This window comes from Pezoporus wallicus, unplaced genomic scaffold, assembly GCF_028554395.1.
Source record: "Pezoporus wallicus isolate ANWC-B61680 ecotype Strahan unplaced genomic scaffold, APGP_CSIRO_Pwel_v1 contig_749, whole genome shotgun sequence".
NCBI lineage: Eukaryota > Metazoa > Chordata > Aves > Psittaciformes > Psittacidae > Pezoporus > Pezoporus wallicus.
In genome coordinates this window covers 5039420-5060829 of record NW_026641327.1, presented here as the reverse complement: position 1 = coordinate 5060829, position 21410 = coordinate 5039420, and the positions used below count along the sequence as shown (strand labels likewise).

At 40.8% G+C, this 21410-nt stretch overlaps 1 protein-coding gene across 1 annotated transcript in view; it reads right to left on the bottom strand.

The window, feature by feature from the left end:
• LOC130606548 (band 4.1-like protein 4B) overlaps window positions 1–21410 on the bottom strand; it is an 83208-nt gene that overhangs the window by 31806 nt on the left and 29992 nt on the right. Inside the window, exon 2 of the mRNA XM_057423011.1 lies at window positions 776–880. Within this exon, the coding sequence (XP_057278994.1) occupies window positions 776–880 (105 nt within the window). The remainder of the gene's footprint in view (window positions 1–775; window positions 881–21410) is intronic.

Genomic DNA, 21410 nt, shown 5'->3' with positions numbered 1-21410 from the left:
GTCAATATAGTGGCTATATTTTGTGACTATCTTGTTGTAATAGCACTAAATACATCTGTCACCTGTTGCTTTATGGAACAAATTATTTACTGACCAGATAACCTAAAAGCAAATGCTTATTTTTCAAGTCTGCATATTCTTTGCTCACAACCCAGGTTGCTGTCATAGCAATACCTCAGCACATAAGAAGAAAGGAAAAGATTAAGTAGACAGAAATAAAGTTTAACCACAAGGTTGCAGTCTTTCAACCTTATCTTCTTAATATATCTATCTACCTGCATCTGTAAATACAGTCCTTTCTTTTCCTCATTTTACCTGTAGATGCTGGAGGTCACTGGACAGGGGAAAAGAAGGAAACATTTTCTCTATTTCAAGTACAACTAAATGAAACTAAACTCTACAAAGTAAAATAATCTCTATATGGAACAGCAAAGATAAGAGTTACAAGACACCCTTGCTTGCAAGAGAGATGTAAACTTTTTTTACTATCATAAGCCTACTAAACATAAAACATTTTTCTTTACCCATAATTATTGTTTTTTCACTTATGTGCAATCATGCCATGTGCAATCATGTCATGTACATATCATATAAAGTGCCACATGACTCATTTAGCGGATTTGGATATATGTGCAAGAACCAAACATGGTATCAGCTGTTTCAGCAGTATGTTCCCTAATGCCTACATCTCTCCATGCAACAGCACCAGTGAAACATTTATAACAGGCAACATAACCTGCCACAGAACACAAAAATAACCTGAAGTTATACTCACTGTAACCTGGGAAGCATCCATGAATTGTAGGCCAAAGTAATCAGTTTCCACAAGGTCCAAATGATATACAATCTGGTCAAACAACTCCTGTCCTTTTGCATTTTTCTGTAACAGAAAACAAAGGTTTTGGAGGTTTTTTTGTCAGTAGGTGTGGGTTTGTTTGTTTGGCTGGGTTTCTTTAAGTTCAAATAGGGAAGAGGAGATGCACAATAGAAAACAATATCTAAATAGAATTACTAATTATTCTAAAGAATTGTGCTGACATTTATTTTCTTCAAGAAAGACACAGCGACACATGGTTCCTATCTGCAGCTATTCCAATAGCATTAGACTTCACTCTCAAAGAAAACTGTCAAAGCTCACTGTAACTCAAAAGTACTGGAGAGAAAAGAAAGGCTTATATCCTGTAAGTTACAGAGCCGGCATTTTAAACCTCAGAAAGCCAAATTCTCCAGGAAAAGCTTGCTTGACATCTGCCCAAAATCTGCAGCCATGCAGTGCCACACCACCATTCCAGCTGCAACACAAATTCTGGACAGCTTGAATACCTGAGCAGCACTTTGAGGAAAATTAATGGAATTTGATAAGAATCTTTCAGTAATGTTGCTACCTGCAATAACTTTTACAACCTTTAAACAGAGAAACAAAAAAGGAAAAAAGAAAAAAGTCTACAATTCTTAATTGGCATGCCATCTGAAACTCACAGGCATGGAAACAAAACTAACCCCAGTCATGGGCTACAGAACTAGTAGAAAAGTTAGCTGATCCTAAAGGTAGCCTGTATTGGCTTGTATACTTGTTCTGAGGTTAAGTCAAGAATTTAGATACCCGGTGCTTCAACTTCAACCACTATAAGAGGCAAAGCTTGGAGGTTACAGGTGGGTAGGATTAAGAGGGAATAACAAAACAAGTTTTCATGCAAACCCTGTTGAGTTACTTAGGGAAGGAAGTTTTCAAGTTCCTGAGCACAAAACCCCCTAAAAATACATGAGATGATGATAAATCTCAGTAAAGAGACCAAAGCTACAGGCATATTTTATATAGGAAAGTACAGATCCGGAAACACTTTTGTGCCTGCTGTCCCTCATGCACCTTTGAGGTGTTTTTTTTTTGAAAGCTCTAAAATATTAGGCATTCACACTTCATCCCAAAATGCAGCAAAATTCATTGATTTCAGCTGAAGAACTGAACAGCATTCAGTTCCATTAGTCTGGTCTTCTGCACAAAAGCAGCATCAATCATAAGATGCAGAACTGCTGTCCAGGACTCCAAGCTGTCTAAAATCTGTCTTCTTCAGCAAAGGCAAGATAAAGAGTTTAATCTTACTCTATTTTTCAAAAAAGACCAAGCAAGCTTAGGTGTATATATCAAATTTTGAGGGATTTTGGTGGGTTTTTGTTTGGGTTTTTTGTTCTCTTGTTTGTTTTAAACTAAGAAAGCAGAAGCACAGAAGTCAAATCTTATCAAATTTCAGGAGCAGTATTAGGGGCTCCATTAAAACAAGCTGCAAAATACCTTAAATCAATCACTAATTTATCATTGTAAGGTACCGCTTGATTGATCTGGGAGGGCAAGAGACAAGTAATAGACATTCTTAAAGAAAGTGAGAATACAACAGCTCCTTATAGCAATAAATTCTTAAGAAACTATCATCTTTAGATGTACAGTTAACTGCTATAAACCAAAGTTTGCTAAAAAGTATTCAGAACACATTTTCTGATATGCAGTCAATAACACAACAGCATTTAAACTCACTCTGCTCAAAGGAGGAGAAAACCCTTCAAAGCAATAAAAAAGAAATAGCAAGACATGAGAAATACATAAAACTAGGAACAACTGATTTGATGCCCTATGATCTCTCTACTTCTGGTTGCTTGCTTTATGGCATTAACTATCAGTATGTTTATCTTCGACTGCCACACACCCAATAGAAACCAGAAGGAGCACACTCCACCTTCTGTACTCAAATACTAGTTAATGTTCAACATGTGTGTTACACAGAGAATAGCTCTGTACGGCATGGCTAGGCCATAAAATGCAATATTACATACACAGTTTACAGGAGATTATAACATTTAACTTGTCGCTAAATGAGCTTTCCCAGCAGCTCATACTGCTTAGACGATAAAGCAAACTGCTGACAAAAAACTTTCTTTGAAATGTTACACTAAAAGGGGAGATAAAAGTGACTAATGCCTTTCCTCTACTAACAGTAAGGGATGACCTGTTCTCCTTCATTCTGCCTCTTCACTGTGTGACAAGCTAGGGAGTCAAACTGAGAAATGATAACTTGGTACCTGTGCATCGAATTAAATGCTATATAACTGCATTTAATATAACTGGTATAGGCAAAATAGAAGGGTTTTTCCTCAGGAATTGCATATGCATGAATAAAAGTGGTCCCTAATAGAAAAAATGTCCTTATTATAAGAAACTTCTGATCTTCACGGTCTCTTCCTCCTAGATAACAAAGAAGATAAAAAAACGGTTCCTCTTTCAAAATCTGGTACCATATAAAGAACGTGAAACTGATTTCATACAAGAAAATTCTGAGTTGGTCTAATCTGTTGGAATTTAACAAATCACAGTTTCTCTACAGACCTTCAAACTGTGCACATTTTTTGAAGAGACAGCTGAAAATACCCAGCTTTAAACTATTTTACAGTCATACCTTGCTAGACAGATGGTTCAGAACTGTCAGATGAAAAAGACAAGTGTAACTTAGCTATTAAAAAAAGGGAGTAGATGGCAACAAACAATATATGTCTACTTCTCTGGGTAACCTGTTCCAGTGCCTCACCACCCTCACAGTAAAGAACTTCTTGTATTTAATCAATCTGTAATCTAAGAAAAGGTGTTTCATGTCAGTCACCCTGTACTGCCTGACAGTTGTGCTAGTTTCCTTCACTCTGTAACCTAGAAACCTTTCTTAAATACCCCCTCCCCTCACCCTTTCCCCATCAGATTTTCTTTGGGACCATGAAGCATCAAAGAAAATTCTTACATTTAAGGAGAACTTATTGCAGGGTCCTCCAACAAGGACCCAAATCGGCATCAGTATAAAGCACCACACAGAGTCACAGCAACAGCTGCATGGCCCACATTTCAAGTGGGCTAAATTTTTAGCTGTCAAAGACTTCCAGTCTCAGGGAATCTGTGGAAATTCTTGTCAGCTAAAACCTGACAAAACAAAGATTAACTTCTCTAATCAGAAACTCTTCCAGACTTGACATGTGAATAGGCAACTGGTTTTAACATGCTTTTGGTGGGCATGAAGGGCAAATTCATTAGCCAGGGACATCTTATACCAACTGGCTCTGTCTAAACAGGCTGATCATTGTTGATTTTAGCTATTCCAGAGTTGTTTGACAGCTTTTTGCCAAAGGGCATGAAAAGGAGACATACAAGGCAGAAATGTCCCATTTTAGAGCAGCTAGAGTGCAAGAATGCTATCGACCACTCTCAAAGCACACACAGCAAAGCTGGAGAGCTTCTCCATACATCTTCCCCAAACGGAAGTATATGTGGCAACCAAGCACAGTGCATTACGTGAACCCAAGTGGAGTGGCTGTATTTATCGAGTCATACTAGAGAGCTGAGGTCACAGTATTACAAACTAACTATTAGCAGATTTCAGAAACAGGTGAAGTTGTGCTTGTTAAAACAACTTGTCAAATATGCCAGGAGGTACACGAAATAGCCTGCAAGTTGACAAATGATAGAAAAAAAAAAAATAAAAGAAAATAAACTACTGCCAAGAAAAAGGTCAAAGCCAATTAACTGTAATGTGTCCCAAACTGAACAGGGAATAGCAGGATGTAGCAGGAACGAGTAGGTAGCGTAGCTTTAGATTCTTTTTCTAAAGAAAACACAGGATCATGTATTCTGCAATACATAAAATATTTTTTCAGAGTGGGCTGCTATGATCTCATGGCCACAAACACCAGGTTTTAGATTCTAGTAAGTTACTAAAGGAGCATTTGTAGCTAGCGATTCTCTGCTCCACAACTGCTCTGACACATCAGCATTTCCTCTCCCAGGCATTTCCTGGAACATGGTCGCTAAGTATATTCTGCTCAGTCCTCTTAAACCTGAACTGTTATTAACTCATTTTTCAAACCTCTAACTAAGGCTTTATGTGCTGGCCATATTGCTTAGTAGCAAGAATTTGCCCTGCTTTTTAAGAGTCATTGGCAAAGTTGTTTCCCAGCATTTCAGATATACTACAGGCTAAACATGATTAAAGCCACCCGGGCTTCTAACTAGTCTCAACTCCTGGTGCTTGTTACCAGCTGTCCTTGCTGAGGTACTCAACTTTTTTTGCCTCAGTCTTCAGCAGCACATGGTCTAGTCACATGGCAAAGGCAGGGACTGGGAGAACGAAGAACCATCTGCTATAAAAGATGAGGTTTGAGACCACATCAGGAACTTGAGGGTACACAAGTCCAGGGGACCTGATGAGATGCACTCATGGGTCCTTGGGGAACTGGCAGATGAAGTGGCTAAGCCACTATCCGTTGTATTTGAGAAGCTGTGGAAGTCCGGTGGAGTCCCCGCTGACTGGAAGAAGGGAAACCTCCATTTTTTAAAAATGGAAAAAGGAAGATGCAGGGAGCTACAAGGTGGTCAGTCTTCCCTCAGTGCCTGGCAAGATCATGGAACATGTCCTGAAAACTATGCTAAGGCATGTGGAAAATAAGGAGGTGATCAGTGACAGCCAACATGGCTTCACTAAGGAAATCATGCCCTTAGTGAAAAATTTGGTGGCCTTCCATGGCAGGGTGACAGAGTTGGTGGATAAAGGAAGAGCAACTGATGTCATCTACCTGGCCTTGTGCAAGGCATTTGACACTGTCTTACGAGACATCCTTGTCTCTAAACTGATTTGATGGATGGACCACTCTGTGGACAAGAAATTGGCTGGATGGTTCACCCAAAGAGTTGTTGTCAGTGTCTTGATATCTGGTTGGAGACCAGTAATGAGTTCCCTCAGGGGTCAGTGTTGGGACTGATCCTGTTCAACATCTTTGTCAGTGACAGAGACAGAGGGATTAAGTGCACCCTCAGCAAGTTTGCTGATGACATCAAGCTGTGCGGTGCAGTTGACACACTGGAGGGAAGGAATGCCATCCAGTAGGACCTTGACACACTTGAGAACCTCAAGAGGCTCAAGAAGGCCGAGTGCACCTGGGCTGGGGCAATCCCAAGCACAAATGGCTTAAGAGCAGCCCTGAGAAGAAGGACTTGTCGAAGGTGGCTGATGAGAAGCTCAACCTGAGCCAGCAGTGTGTGCTCACAGCCCAAAAAGCCAACCATACCCTAGGCTGCACCAAAAGAATCGCGACCAGCAGGCTGACAGAGGTGCTTTTTCCCCTCTGCTCCTCTCTGGTGAGACTCCACGTGCAGTACTGCATTCAATTCTGGGGCCCCCAACACAAGAACGATGTGGACCTGCTCTACCAAGTCCAGTGGAAGCCACCAAGATGATCAGGGGGCTTGAGCACCTGCCCTGTAGAGACAGCCTGAGAGAGTTGGGGCTGCTCAGCCTAGAGAAGAAAAGGCGCTGGGGAGAACTTACAGCAGCCTTCCAGTACCTAAAGGAGGCCTACAAGAAATCTGGAGAGGGACTTTTTACAAGTGCCTGTAGGGACAGGACAAGGGGGAATTGCTCTAAACTGAAGGAGGGTAGATTTAGGCTAGATATTAGGAAGAAGTTCTTCACTATAAGGGTGGTAAGGCACTGGCAGAGGTTGCCCAGAGAAGCTGTGGACACCCCATCCCTGGCAGTGTTCAAGGCCAGGTTGGGCAGAGCCTTGGGTGACATGGTCTAGTGTGAGGCACCCCTGCCCATGCAGCAGTGTTGGAACTAGATGATCTTTAAAGCCCCTTCCAAGCCAAAACATTTCTATGATGCTTCAATTCTTTAACTTGCTTTCTTCTAGTCAGTTTCTCAAACACAGCCACCTGTGGTGAAATAAAAGAGCATTTGCAGAATTTTAAGCACAAAAATGCAACAAAATTCTATATTCCTATAAAGCTGCTCATTAGGACCCTTGGGAAGAGGGTTGTACAGACACCACCCTCTGCATCCTCTAAGCTTAGTCATTAGGGGGTATGTGACTACAGTGAAATCATCCTTTGGATCATGACTCTTGCAGGCACACTGGAGTCAGCACAACTGAAAAGAGATTCATATTATACATCACAGTTGCTAGGATATCTAACAGCTTCAGCCAATTACATGTATTTGAGGCCATGGCTGGGCTTACAAAAGCTGCACTGAAAACCATGCAGTCCATCCCAGCAACACTGCTATAGGTAGCACCATCAAAGATGGTAACACTTTTCAAGTTCCAGTTTCCATGCCTCCATCTAGAGATGGCACTTTGCAGAGGGCACACTGCTCTCTGCAAACTAACCATGATGTTGGTGCCTATTCCACCCTCCTCCCAGAGGACCCAATGAACAGATTCATAATATTGTGGAGACAGTTGCATTTCTTGAAATTATGCAAATATTGCTTTATTTCAATATAAAATAAATTCAGTGATTAGACTGAAAGAAAAGCAAGTTATTTCTTAACATATCATACTTCTATGAGGCTGGCTAACTTGCTCAAGCTATGCAAAGATGTTAGGTTATTTTCTTACCAGTCAACCATTGACTCAAGTTTTCAGTTCTGGCTCCAAGCCCCCTTGAAAATGTGACACTGTTCAAATATTGCTTCAGAGCCTGCTACTGCATGCAAATTATGTTTAAATGTAGTACAGACCACAGAAACAAGCAGCATTCCTGAACGTGCTCAGAAGAAAATGCAACTGATGATGCGTATAAACTTTTAGCTGAAGGAGAACAAAATTCATTCTAACCCTTTCGAGAAATTAGCTAAAAATGAGAGAAAAAAAAATAGCCTTAACCTCCCCCTGCAAAAAAACTCCAAACAGAAAATGCCAAACACACACAGCACCAAACCCTCAGACATACATCAGAAGACAAAAAAATCCACTGAATGTCATTTACTTATTATAACCTTGAAAGCATAAACATTTCACTGCCAGTCATTTTTGTCAAGTCCCTAAACAAAAACTGTGATTTCCTGAGCAAAGAAGCTTATAAGCAAAATTAAAGAACCCTTCAAAAACTGACAAAATACCAAAGCAAAAAACCTCCCCAACCAACAAACCAAGCCACTCTCAAAGTTTATGATAAAAATAACTCTTAAATACTAGGACTCTTACCAGTCACATCCCATCAAGGAGACAGGGGAACCTCAAGAAACAGCACAGTACTATTTAAGTACATTGTCTCTGTGAGTGGTACATAAAGCAAGCGAGCTAGGTTTCTGCAACTAAGATGACAATGAGAATTTGCACAGAGAAATTATTACAGTTATAAGAAAAAGAAGTAATCACCAAACACTGGGTATAATAAACCTCACTATTGCTGCACAGCAGCATTTCCCAACAGCACTCATACTCTCATGTCTCCATCAATTACTGGCAAGAAGAATCAGTGTTTGCTCCCTGGTAGAAGAAGCTGGAAATAGCGATTAATGATTGCAAAAGACAAGTAGCACTTCTGCCTCTTTTCACAGGACAGCAAGGATTGAAGGTAGAAAGTCTATAGAACTGGCAGGGAAGAGAAATCTGAACAAGAATAAATAGATCATCATATTTTATATGTACCAGCCAAAGCACTACATAAACCCAAATGGCACTGGGTTTCTAGTCAGATCATAATATCATTACCGTGTTAGCATGACATTAGCCAAGTCTCTTGTGTTAGCCTAAGCTTTCTGCCTGCTATGTAAGGGCAGACACTTGTGAATATATATAAAAAAAAAAAAAAAAGACTGAAGGGTGGGGAAGAACAGTATGCTATTTTCAAGCTCTGCAACAGGAATGAAAAAAACATTTCTAATTACTCTTAGAGCACAAACTCATTGAGATGAATCGAAGATTGGAAGAGCAGCACAGCATCACAGAGAATACAGAAAATATAGCAAAGAGGGAATTACTTTACAAGCAGAACAATAATTAAAGAGCCCAAACCCATGCCTAATAAACTGTTGGAAAGATGTCGTATGTATGGCACTACTTAAAACAGTCAAGAAAGTCAGGTGAGATTTGAAGGGTGAGTATAAAGGTTTTTTTGCCAGTTCACGCATCCCTGCTTCCACTCACTTCCTTCCTCACCTCCAAAATACATTCTCCCTCCTCCTCAAGTGGGCAAACACAAACGGACTAACTGTGTAAAATGAGATGTACAATGCTAACTTTTATTGAAATCTGTTCTTGCAGTTGTTTTCAACACACATACTTTAGGTAATCGTGCCTTACAGTACAGCCCTTCAAGAACTAATTATAGTAGCATACCTAGAGCATCAGAAGTCCATTTAACTGGTTAAAAGAGGAGCATGAAACCACCATGTCTCAAGATCTATGTTATCTGGAAAGGAGAATTTCACCACTGTGTGAGTTTTTCAGGGAAGAAGTTGAAGCTGGTTCCAGCCATCTCCACAATAGACTCACTGGCCACAGGTGGTGGTGGGAAGAAAGTGGATACAAAAGTCAGGAGTGAAAGGAATAGATTTCAGCCTGGGAAGGAGCTGTCTTTATCTTGACCCACGAGCTTTGTTATTCCTGTTTTTACCTCTCCGTATTTTCCCCATCCTGCAGACGGGGAGGATGAATGAGGGGCTGAGTGGGAGCCTGCTGGCTAAGGCTAACCCACCCTAGTGGGTAAATCCTTATGCAGGGCAGTTTTACATTTTGATCATGTCAGCGGTCATCCAAAGGGCACACTGTTTTGAAGAGCCTTTAACCTCCCCAAAAGCCGCATGAAGGGCAAGCAGATACTGTGACGGGTGCCCTATAAGTGAATTACTCTTGGCAACATTACAATAAGCACCTACATTTTTGTTTTATGGGACTCGGATAAAGGTGAGAGTTCCTGTTTACTGTCCCTATCACCCACATGTACTGCTGGCATCACAGACCTCTTTCAAGAGAAAAGCACTGTCAACACTTCTAAATGGGATCCTCAGGCAACAGATAAAAACGACCATAAGCCACAGAACAAAGCAGTAAAAAAATCTTTACTGGTAATTTTATGTTCTTGAAGTGGGTCCAGACTTTTGTTATTTCAGATACAGACAGCTTACCCATCACACTTTGACACTCAGGGGCATAATAAAAGAAATGGTTATTTGTATGGAAAGAAGATTCTTTTTCACCCCTAGACTGCCAGCTCCCTCTCCTGACCTGCTTGGAATACTACATGCCCCTCAGGTTCAAGCACACAGTTGAAGAAATAAAAAGTATCCTAGAATGAGGAGAACAAAAACCTATGTTGAGACTTCTTAACCTACACGATTTCACTGAAAATATAATTTACAGTTCTGCATCCCCAGAGGAAGAGGTAGAATGCCATAAAGCTAAGCTATGGGTTTCCTGAAGTGGCAGCCGCCTCTAAGAGTTGATACCATCAAACACATGACACAGAAAGCTACTCTTCCCTCAAGTGACTTGACCATTGCCCTCCTGCACCTGTGTAACAGTGGGATATAGGTGCCATTTTGCTAGAGAGATAAAGAAGATTCTAGGTAATGACTTTAAATATGAGAAATAACACAGAACACTGGCATAAGCTAAGCTGACCTAAGAGAATGAGAAGAAAGAGGCAAATGCTATCAGAAGAGAATCACAAGGGAGTTTAGCAAAGACTCTCCATTATCTTATGCTAATGGCAATACCAAAGTTTCAAAGGACATTTTTGCTTTGTTATATGCATGCATTTGAATGCTCCATGAGAGAGGTTTTAAATAGATGCAATTGTATAAACAGAATTTTCCATACGGACACATGTCTTTCATATACATTTTGAATGTATGTGTACTTGACTCAACTCTTCATAATTTTTTTAACTTGTTTTTAAATAGGACACTATGACTGTCTACAACAAAACAGTTTACTGATAAGGCTCTACTGGCAACCTTCCTCTAGCACAGACTTCTCTAAGACCAGCAGTACTGCCTAGTCAGAAATACAAGCTAGAAGTAACCTCTGGCTTATCTAAAGGAAAGCCCTGTCTCTACTACCCCAGCCAACCAAGTTACAGGTTCTGTTTCTGACCCATACCCAAGAGATTTGCCAGTGTAGCTGTACAGCTATGTATGTAGGCAGTAAAGAACTGCCTACAGGGAAAAGTTCCAGCAGTGTAGCATCACTGTTTATTTAAGCTAACAATTCTTTCAGACTCCCTCCCAACATAAACCCTTACAGGCCACACTGTACAGCCTGGTATGTGACCTGCCACGCCAAAAGCTGTTTCTCAAAAGTTGGGTACTGGGGCAAGAAAGAGGGCACAGAGCTGCGCTGGGGCCAGAGGGCAAAACCTAGGAGGGCTGCTCTAAGAACTGGTATCTTACACTATACCTTATAGATCATCACTTTGAACACACAGAAGAAGATCCACATCACCACCACCACCTGCTGACCTGTAAAACCAAAAGGGTGCAGACTCCTCTAGAAAAATCACATCATGTATGCTGCAGGAAATTTACTTTTAGCTGTGTCTAGATAAAATTAAGAGTTCTTTAGAACCACTCCTCTCCTCCAGCATAATAATGTATACTGCTTATGTTCACATAATTCACAGTCAATTGTTTCTGTGGTGGGGTTTTTCTTGTTTCTTTGTTTTGGCTGGGTTTTTTTTTTGTTTTGTTTTTCTTTTTCACTTAAATACATACTATTTGTGGCACTTTTCAAGGCAGAAAATTAATTCCACATGCATGCTAACATTAGAATTAACTCCCTGTTCCCTTACCTGGCACAAAGTCTTACAAAGTGCTAAACCTTCCATATATATCATATTAATTATTGATCACCCCAACAGTTACAGCCAGTAAACAAAGTTCAAAGATCTCAAACACAGAAGCAGTGACCACAAAGGGAGAAGCTGAGGACAAAGCTCTAAGGAGGTAGATCCTCAGAAGCTCTATGGATTTAAAATGCAAAGACAAACTCTTTCAGAAGTTACCTATTTATTCAGACAACCAACAGACTTCAGCACTCTCCACTCTTTGTTCTTTTATACACTAAGTCATAGGATCTCTCCAAAGAATCAACTCCAATTACTTGCTTCTCTCTGAAGAGAACCAGAAATGGAGAGATTCAAAAAAGTCAGTAAAAACCTCTTCTACTGCAGGTTTATAATGAGCAATTTAAAGAAAACAGAGAAAGACCAGGGAAGCTTGCCACTGAAAATATTTTATTTAGTGGGCAGCCAGGAAGACATAATTCTTTTAAAACACAAACATAATTAGCCAAGTAGATGCAATTAAGGAAAATCACTACAAATTACATTTATTTCTAGAAAGGCAGAAGATGCAACAGGAACAGCCCTGTGGATAAAATAAATAAATGAAATAAAAAAACAAACAGAACCCCAAAACCAAGCAAACACCCCCCCCCCCCCCCAAAAAAAAAAACCAAACCCTCACTAGTATAAGTTAAAAAAGTTGTATTTCAAGCTTAGAGAAACCACCTCTCAGATGATGCCACTGTTTAGTTAAACAAACCCCTAATGCCATACCTAGGTTTATTGTATTGAAAAGCCCAGCACTCTAATCTCCTCATTGCCACAACGGAATTATACACATTCTCATCATGCTGCAGACCCCAGCTTCTTGCTCTAAGTGTTCATCTCTGAAGGGGAAATGGACAACTTACTGCACTGAAATAGGCATGGCAGCATAACATGCTGTTTATCTTCATTCTGAAGAATGAACTAGGACTGATGTGTCTGGAGTTTGGTTTTTTTATTAAAGAAAAGAAAAACAACCCACATTTAAGTTAGAAGTTCTGAGTGTCAACATGAAAAGCAGAAAGACTGGGTTATGGCTAAAATTGATTACTTATATTTCATGCCAACCCACAGATCAGCCTATCAAGATAAAGGAAGAGGCTAAGAAGATAAAGGCAATGGTTACTAACCAAACCTCTGACCCCATTGTTAATATGCAGAAAATCACAGTATTGATCAGAATCTGGAAAAGTGACATTTTCAAAAGAGACAGACAGACAAGTAACAGGAACCACAGATCTGCACAAGTGTCAGACGTCTCCTCTGTCAGGTTCCCTGCAAGCTGCAATTTTTGCTCTCTGCTTGGAGGGAATATTGTATGCCAGCACTTCCTTTGGATGCACTCTGAAAGACTGCAGATAAAAAGCAAAAATACAAGACCCAAGGTACATGCTACATGTCCATACATTCCAAAAAATAGACAGGTTAGCAACAGTTAGAAGGCTACCCTGCATATGGTTTGATTTGAAAATCCATTTGCATCAGGCTGCAGTTTTCAGTAATTTTCTGGAAGGTTTCAGTTTTGTCTTTCACTTTGAAGTTTGGCTGCCCTGCCTGTCTCCCATTAAACAGATTCCGGCCATTTACATGTCAAGAGAAATAAAGACTGTAGTGGAAATTAACCCCAAGCACAATAAAGGAGTAAAGTATATCTGCTTTTCAGCTTACTTATTTTAGCTGTGTATTAATAGATACTCAGCAGAAGCTTACACTGTTGATTCAGACCCCCACACAACACAGAAAAACTTCACTATTGCACAGTGATTGCCAGAGATTCAGTAGAACTCGTTAAGCTGGTGAGGATCCCAGTTTACTGTTAATGGAGCATTCCTTGTGGCTGGCTCTTTCCACCTGGGCATTTCACCTCAACACAAGTTTTGCTACGCTTGACATCTTTGGCAAAAGTCTTTTTCTCAGAGTCTGGACCTCAAGACAGATCAGATCAAACACTTCAAATCAGCCAGTCACACATGGCTAAACTGCAACCGTCTCAGTTGTTTAAAGTGGTAACTTGGTCTTTTAGCCAAACATTGTTTTTTTTTTCCTAATTCAGGGAAACAAATGGCAAGAATTCTTTAATCACAGTATGAAAATCATGCTCGGCCTGGTAAAGTCCATATCCAAAGGCCACTGAAACATGAAGCCACTTCACAGCATAGCTTTTAGTAGGGCGGTTAATGAACTAGTTAAAAATGAAATCACTTGTGGTAGCCCCAGCAAATGCTGTAGCACCAGTTCTTTGCAGTTGAAGGCCAGCCTCCGTGTAGGTATTAACAAAAACCTTTGTGTATAAAGCAAACAAAATCAACAAGGAGCCTTCCATCTCAGCAGATTTTTATTTCACAATAAAAGTGAACACAAGAGCAGAGAATCCTCACAAACTCACAATACTTCAACGGTATATTCAATTAAACTTACACCACCCACATTAATACCAAGCATACTGACCAACAGAAAAGTGACTAAGTCACTGGAGGACCAGATTTTGCTGTCCTAATTCCCTCTTCTATCACTAATTATAGAATTATAGCATACCAGGTTGGAAGGGATCTCAAGGATCATCTGATCTGACTTTTCTTGCCAAAAGCACGGTCTAGACAAGATGGCCCAGCACCCTGTCCAGCTGAACCTTAAAAGTGTCCAATGTTGGGGAGTACTCCACTTCCCTGGGGAGGTTATTAACAGAAAACAGAGTTTCCCATTTCCAGACTTGCAGACTTGGACAGAGTCAAAAGCAAACTCCAGTTCTTCTGTGGAAGCAAAGTTATGCAAGCCAAACTCTGATTATAGTGGCAATTTTGCTGCCTAACGGCTTTTAAACGACACTGACAACTCAGCTGACTTCAAAGTCAGACACATGTAGCCAGCAGAGCCTTTAACTGCAACCGAATACAACACTGTACCAATGACGCAGGAAGAACAAGTGTCAGCTCACTTGTTCAGTTGTGTCAATTCAGAAAGAGACAGCATGTGATGAAGTTTATTCAGGCTGAGCAGCAAAGCACATATGACTGTTGATACAGCCAGAGAGTGCAGATTAAGAGAGACTCAGCTCTTCGTTTCACTGTACAGAAAATACCGTATGTTGGAGGAAAACAAGCAACTAAAACTGAATGCTCAATCACTCGCCAGTCACACACAAACGAAGATCTTAAATTATACCCTCCTTTTAAGTCCTGGATGAAAGACCAGCAAAAGTTATTTAGCTCAACTGTTGGGCTTCAACATGGTTTCCCACAACATCTTTTCATCCTCACTGGGACATTAGATAGGTGGATTACTGCGGATAGCTGGATCACTGACCTCAAAGGGTAGCAATTCATGGTTTGTACATTACCTGAACACCGGATGTAAAGGGATCTGCTTTGGAACCTGTCTTATTTAACACCATCTACTATACGAAGGAAGAGATGGAACACATGCTTATTGACTTTCTGGAAGACACCAAGCTGGGGTGCACTGGTGACTTGCGTGAAGGTAACGTACAAGGATGCCGACAAACCAGACATCTGGAAAAGGCTGCAATGGTGTTATGAGGCTGGACCATACACCCCCTTAGATTGAGAGAAGTACAGGAAGATCACTACCATGATGGACAAAACAGACTCAACCTGGGGAAGATTAATTTAATTCATTGCAATTAATAACAGTAGGATAGTGAAAAATAAAAACAGAACTAACACCACCACCTCCCCACACACCTTCTTCCCAGGCTCAGCTCATTCCTGATTCTTCTACTTCCTCCCTCCTCAAGTAGCACTGGGGAACAGGGGTAGCAATCAGTCTGTAATGCTTCCTCTCTGTTGCTCCTTCCTCCCCATGCTGCTCCCCTGCTCCAGCATGGGGTTCTTCCCATGGGATAAAGCTCTTCATGGACTTCTTCACGAAGTTCTTCATGAACTGCTCCCGCACGAGACCCTTCTCTTTCAAGAACAGACTGCTCCAGCATGGGCTCCTCTCTCCATGGGGCCACGTGTCCTGACAGGAGCCTGCTCCAGCATGGGCTTCCCACAGGGTCACAGCCTACTTTGGGCAACCCCCTGCTGCAGTGTGGAGTCCTCCATGGACTGCAGGGGAATATCTACTCCACCATGGACCTGGAGCATCTCCTCCCCTCCTTCCTCAGTGACCTTGGTGTCAGCAGAGCTGTTTCTCTCACATATTCTCACTGCTTTCTCTCAGTTGCCATTATGCAGTTTTTACCCTTTCTAAAATAAGTTATCACAGAGGTGCTGCCAAAATTGCTGATGGGCTCAGTGGCAGCTGCGTCTTTAGGCCAGCTGGAACTGGCTCCATCCGCCATGGGGACAGCTTCCGTCATTTTCAGTCAAAAACCACCCCTGCAGCACCCCCAACACCAAAACCTTGCCATGTAAGCCCAATACAAATGCCTATCCTCCCCTGCAGACCCTGCAGTTTTGACCTCAGTATCTAGGCTTCTCACACATCACATGCAGATTACTAGGCCTTCAGGAGGAGATTCAAAATAGCCAGTGTTCAGGGGGAGGGTGGAGGGAAGGAAGTCACCTCAGTCACTCTTACTGTCCTAGCTCAAGAAGGTTATCTTAGATCTGACACATTCATTGCTACTGAAAGGCAATACTCTACTCACAATACAGATGACTGAACTCATGTCCTCAATGAATAAAACCTCTTTCACTCAGAGAAACAGGATGGCTCCTTTGTCTGTCTCTCTCATCCTCCCCCTCAACCCCCAACATTCAGAGGAGAAAATAACTCTGTTATTCAGTAACTGTGGGCATTCCACTAAGAATTTTTTTTATAATATATTTACTGATACAAGCACTATCAACCCACCAAAACACAGGTTATTTTGATGCAAGAGCACTCCATCTTTCCTGCTCAGAGATTCTACATAAAGTGAAGTGCTAAGACTGCATCAGCCACAGTGCCAGTGGAGAGCACGCATGTGTGTGCAAGCAACACCAAATGCTTTCCAGCTTCATTTGCCCAACATCGAGGGGCTGTGCAATCTCATGCATCTGAAATTGTCCCTGTCCAGCCTGTTGTTCTCTCATTCCCAATGAATCCATTTTCCCTGGTGAATCATAAAAACACAGATTTTAAAAACCACAAGGTGACAAATACTTAACACTTTAAGAGCATTTTTAAAGCTTTATGTTACTGTAAATGTAAACTTAGATATAGATTTATTATCTCCCAATCCATGAGTCATAGATTTTCCCACTTCCCCCCACCCCCTAATTTAAGCTTCCTCCAAGTGAATAGACATAAGATTGACAGTATGTTGGTAACAAGCCTTTCTTGACTTTGTGTGTAACTCATACTGAATTAATGCAGTTTTGTTTACAATGCAGCATTTAGAAGCAAAGCATTTTCTCATGTTATGTTCCAGCTGTCTTCTAGCTTTCATCACTGTTAAAGCTGCTGGTTGTTTTGAATTTTCAGGATAAACCACGGACTAGGGCGAATATTAAACTGTAGGAATTTGCTGAAGCAAAAGGATAATGGTAAGCATAAAACTCTAGCTTAAACAATCATATCTGTTATTCTAATCCACAATGTCTAGTCAAGTGCTTGAAAAATGGAAGCCTTGAAAAAAGCAAGCACTGAAAAAAAAAAAGAAATCCATACACTAGGTTCAATGGTCACAAGATCAGAAATGTGCATGTCTAACCCAACACAGCCAATGCTTAAAACACCATCTTCCAGAAAACTGCCAGTTACCTTCAAGAGCCTGGAAGGGATATATGGATGAAGGACTGAGTATAGCTTGTTTACCTTTTCAATACTAACCACAGAAGGCTGGGAAAGCATCCCTCTAAGGTAACTGACATTCCACTTCCCCCATGGAGAAGTTGTGCTACAAGCAATTTATTCTGGAGTAACTTCTGCACCTTGGAAAGAGGAAGTTCTCAGGAAGTTGAGCACTCATTTCAGAATAGAATGTCTGCAAGGTAACCACTGCAGAGCAACTCTGCTAGAACTACTATGGCTATGTACCTGATGCTCGTAAATCTTAATACTAAAACCCAGATTAAACACTTTCATTTCCCGCTGCAAAATGAGACTGATTCAAAAAACAAAAAAAGGTTCAAAGGCATTGCTCAAAATAAGGAAATCCCTGAATACAACCCATCAGGATGATTAAGAACTGAGTGTGGAAAGTAGAGCAGTAGGTGTTTTTCACTAGAGTTGTTTACATCATAGGTAGAGATGAGAATTTACGCAAACGACTTCCTCATTTTGGAAGCTATCAGCAGTTATGCTGCACTACTTACACAAAACTTCATAGGGAAGCTAGAACTGCCTTATTTACATGTCAGAACAAGCTGGCACACATGTAACACTATGTACTGGAACAGACATCATCACACCGTATTTTTATCATGATCTAAAACCACATCTTAATTTTTTTTAACAGCTCTAGATGGCATCTGTATTTTTTGCACTTTCAGCTATTGATCCTGTATTCTTTTTCCAGCATCTTGATAAACTAATTAAATCTTACTTGAATGTCTTCAGACAGAGTAGGGGCTAAGAGCCAAATAACCTTTTGTTCATGTAATGTTACAATATTAATACAAAAGGAGTATTTTTGTCTGCATTAAGCATAGCAGGCAGATAAGCTACCTGGCAAAGAAAGCATACAATACCAGGAGTATGTATCTAACATCTCACATGCTACTGATACAGAAACTGAAGAATCAGTCATTGCTGTGAAGCAGAGAAAGGCTTTAACTGAAAGAAGTGAAGGCTGACAACTAATGTGGACCATGTAAGAATCAAGAGAAGACAGCAATAAAACTGAGAAGAAGGGAACAAGAACCAGAGAAGCAAGTGTAAGTTTTGACATATATGAGGTACATTTGAGGAATGCAACCTGGGGAGGAGACAATGTGGAGAAAGACAGGAAGCCAGCTGGTCATCTTCACCTAGCCTGGAACCCATAGGTTATTGCTAGTATTAATACATCAAACACCTTTCTTGATTAGATGGCAAACGCAATTTACTGAGTCTTACAAGATCTGTTTAAGGTAACTAATTCATCTTGCCACCTGATCCTACAATGCCCAGTACAGCTATGGCTTCATGGTACCTGGTTGGACACCACTAACGTGATCTAGTACCTCATACCATTGGCCCTGCGCTGCTGTAAAACTTGAGAGGAGACATTCTAACTTTTGCCTAAACACAGTTGTAATTTAAAGCTACTTAAGAGCTTCTTTCATTATAGAACCAAACGTAAAAGCCCAATCTGGAGGCCCCAGAGGGGGGAAGAAAACGGCAGTAAAAAACCAAAGCAGACAAAATATTTATGAACAGATATATTAAAACTGATAAAAGTTTTCCAAAACTAACAAAATTCTTGCATGCGTATATAATTGTACTAGAGAACAGATTGCAAGACAAGAATTAAGGTACAGGAGGAAAATGAATTGGGCAATCAGTTGGCAGAAGGCCCTGAATCAACAAACAGCCTATACTCAAAGGACTACCCAAGCAACACATTGCCCAGATGAACAACTCCAGAAAACTGTGCCACAAATTCTGTGCCTCAAAGTAAGCGAAAGCAAGCAGAGGTATCACGTAACCCGCTACTCTGGAACGGCTTTCAAACACAAACTCGTAAGTAACTCAGATTTTTTGCTTCATGTTCACAGCACATACCCACCATGGGAAAGTTGGATTTCATGATTAGCACAAAATTACCGTCTGTTCCAGACAAAAAAATACCAGGTGTAGAGGTATGGCATATTACTCCTGAAAGATAATAATTAAGCAGCAACTAAGATTTAGGTAGGGGGATAATCAGTGTTGTACTACTCAGAATAAAAGATTATTTCATATTAAACATACTAAGCACAGAGATTTGGATTATTATACTGCTGCAGCAAGCCAATGTTTATACTCATAAACTCGGTCTTTTCGTGTGAATATACATATTCTTTACTAATTCTTGAAGACACAGACAGGAATTACTAAACATACTCTTACGAATTTCACAAGCTCTCTACTGCTTTCAAGTTTCTCGCTGCCTATTATGCTGAACTTGAATTGGCATCCATCACTGACAGAGAAAGCCCTTGTGACAGAGATGCTGATTTAGTAAAACACAAGGAACTTAAGACAGAACTGCTTCTGAGGAATTCCAAGCTCTCCAGAGTAGTCAAACATGTGCACAGGTGCACATGTGAAGGCACCCATGCACACTTAAATCTCACTTTCTCAGTCCTATTTCTGTCAAGAAGTTGATTTAAAGCAGCAAAGCCTACTAGGATACTAAGGATTCCATTAATAGAAGGATATTTCTTAACATTATGAGGACAATAAAACAAAAACCCCCAACACTCTGAAAAACAACATACAAAAAGAAACCCAAACAAATAAAAAAACCCTTGCCTAGTAGATCTGCCAGTCCCTTGGTAGGAAGAAAAACCAGACTGCAATCCTGGAGGCAAAAAGATTACCACATTCCCCTAGGAAAAGCCCAAAAGACTAATGGTGCCAATGCTGAACAAAACATTCTTGTTCAAAGGGATACAACAGTGTTGATTTTTCTTTCCCCACCTCTCCCTCTCTGTACACTGGAGGTACATTAATTAACTAGAAAGCATGCTGCTAGAGCATGTCAAAGCATCTCCACTGAATTGAGAGAGGTTTCACATCTATACATATAAAACCCTAAGCAAAACAGAAGAAAACCAAACTAAGATAATGTGAAATTATCAAAGGACACGAGGTTCCAATATATCCTTTGTCTTGCAGATCCAGACACAGTAAGGATGGATGTAAAGACAGACAAGCCAGCTCTACCCTTTAAGGGTAGAGATCTCACGGCTTCTCTGAATAACCTCCTCTAATGCAACACTATATTCTCAGGGAAGAAATTTTTTGTAACGTCCAGTGTGAACCTCTCAAGCTGAAAACAGGTCTTTGGTCTTGCTACATCACCTGCCGTTACGAAGACATGCTTGCCTCCTCACCTTTATAACTGCTCTCCAAATAGCTGCAGGCTGGTATTTCATCACCCCTTAGTCTACCCTACACCAGACAGGATTTACTCCCCTCAGCCTCCCCTTGGAGGTCTCGCAGACCACTGTGGTCATCATTCACAGAAACACCTACAGTTTCTTGACGTTTATTTTAAATTAGTGGGCCCAAAGCGAATGTTCCTGGTGTAGGCTTATCAGTGCCAAGTACAGAAGAACAATAATTTCCCTTGATCTGCTGGCCACACTCCTAATACAGCACGATACCAGATTTATTGACAGTGACAGAACACTACCGGTTCATATTCAACTTGGTTTCAACAATAGCCTCCAGCCCTTTAGAGTAAAGGTGCCACTTAGCCCATCATTTCCCAGCCTGTACTGATTGACAGTATTGTTATGCCTCAGGTGCACAACTTTGCACAACAAGCCTGTATCTTTTAAGAGTTTTCCCTGACTTTCTTGCAGATGGGTGCAGCATTAGCCTTTTCTCATGAAGCCTCTGATGTCCTAATCCTTACGTCTCTCATGATCTCTTGGGATTTCTGCTTTGCTATACTCCATGTCAGCCGCTCCTACTAATTTAGTGTCATTTGCAAATATGTCATATCCAAATCACTACATATTGAAAAACACAGACCCCGGAATCAACCCTTGTCACACTGCACTCATGTCAGCTGCCAGCTGGATGTCGAACAATTGATAATAGTCTGGCTGATTTTCAACCCATTAAGCAAATTGTTCAGCCAGCCCATACTACCCTCAACTTCTAAATGTGCATGCAATTGCAGACA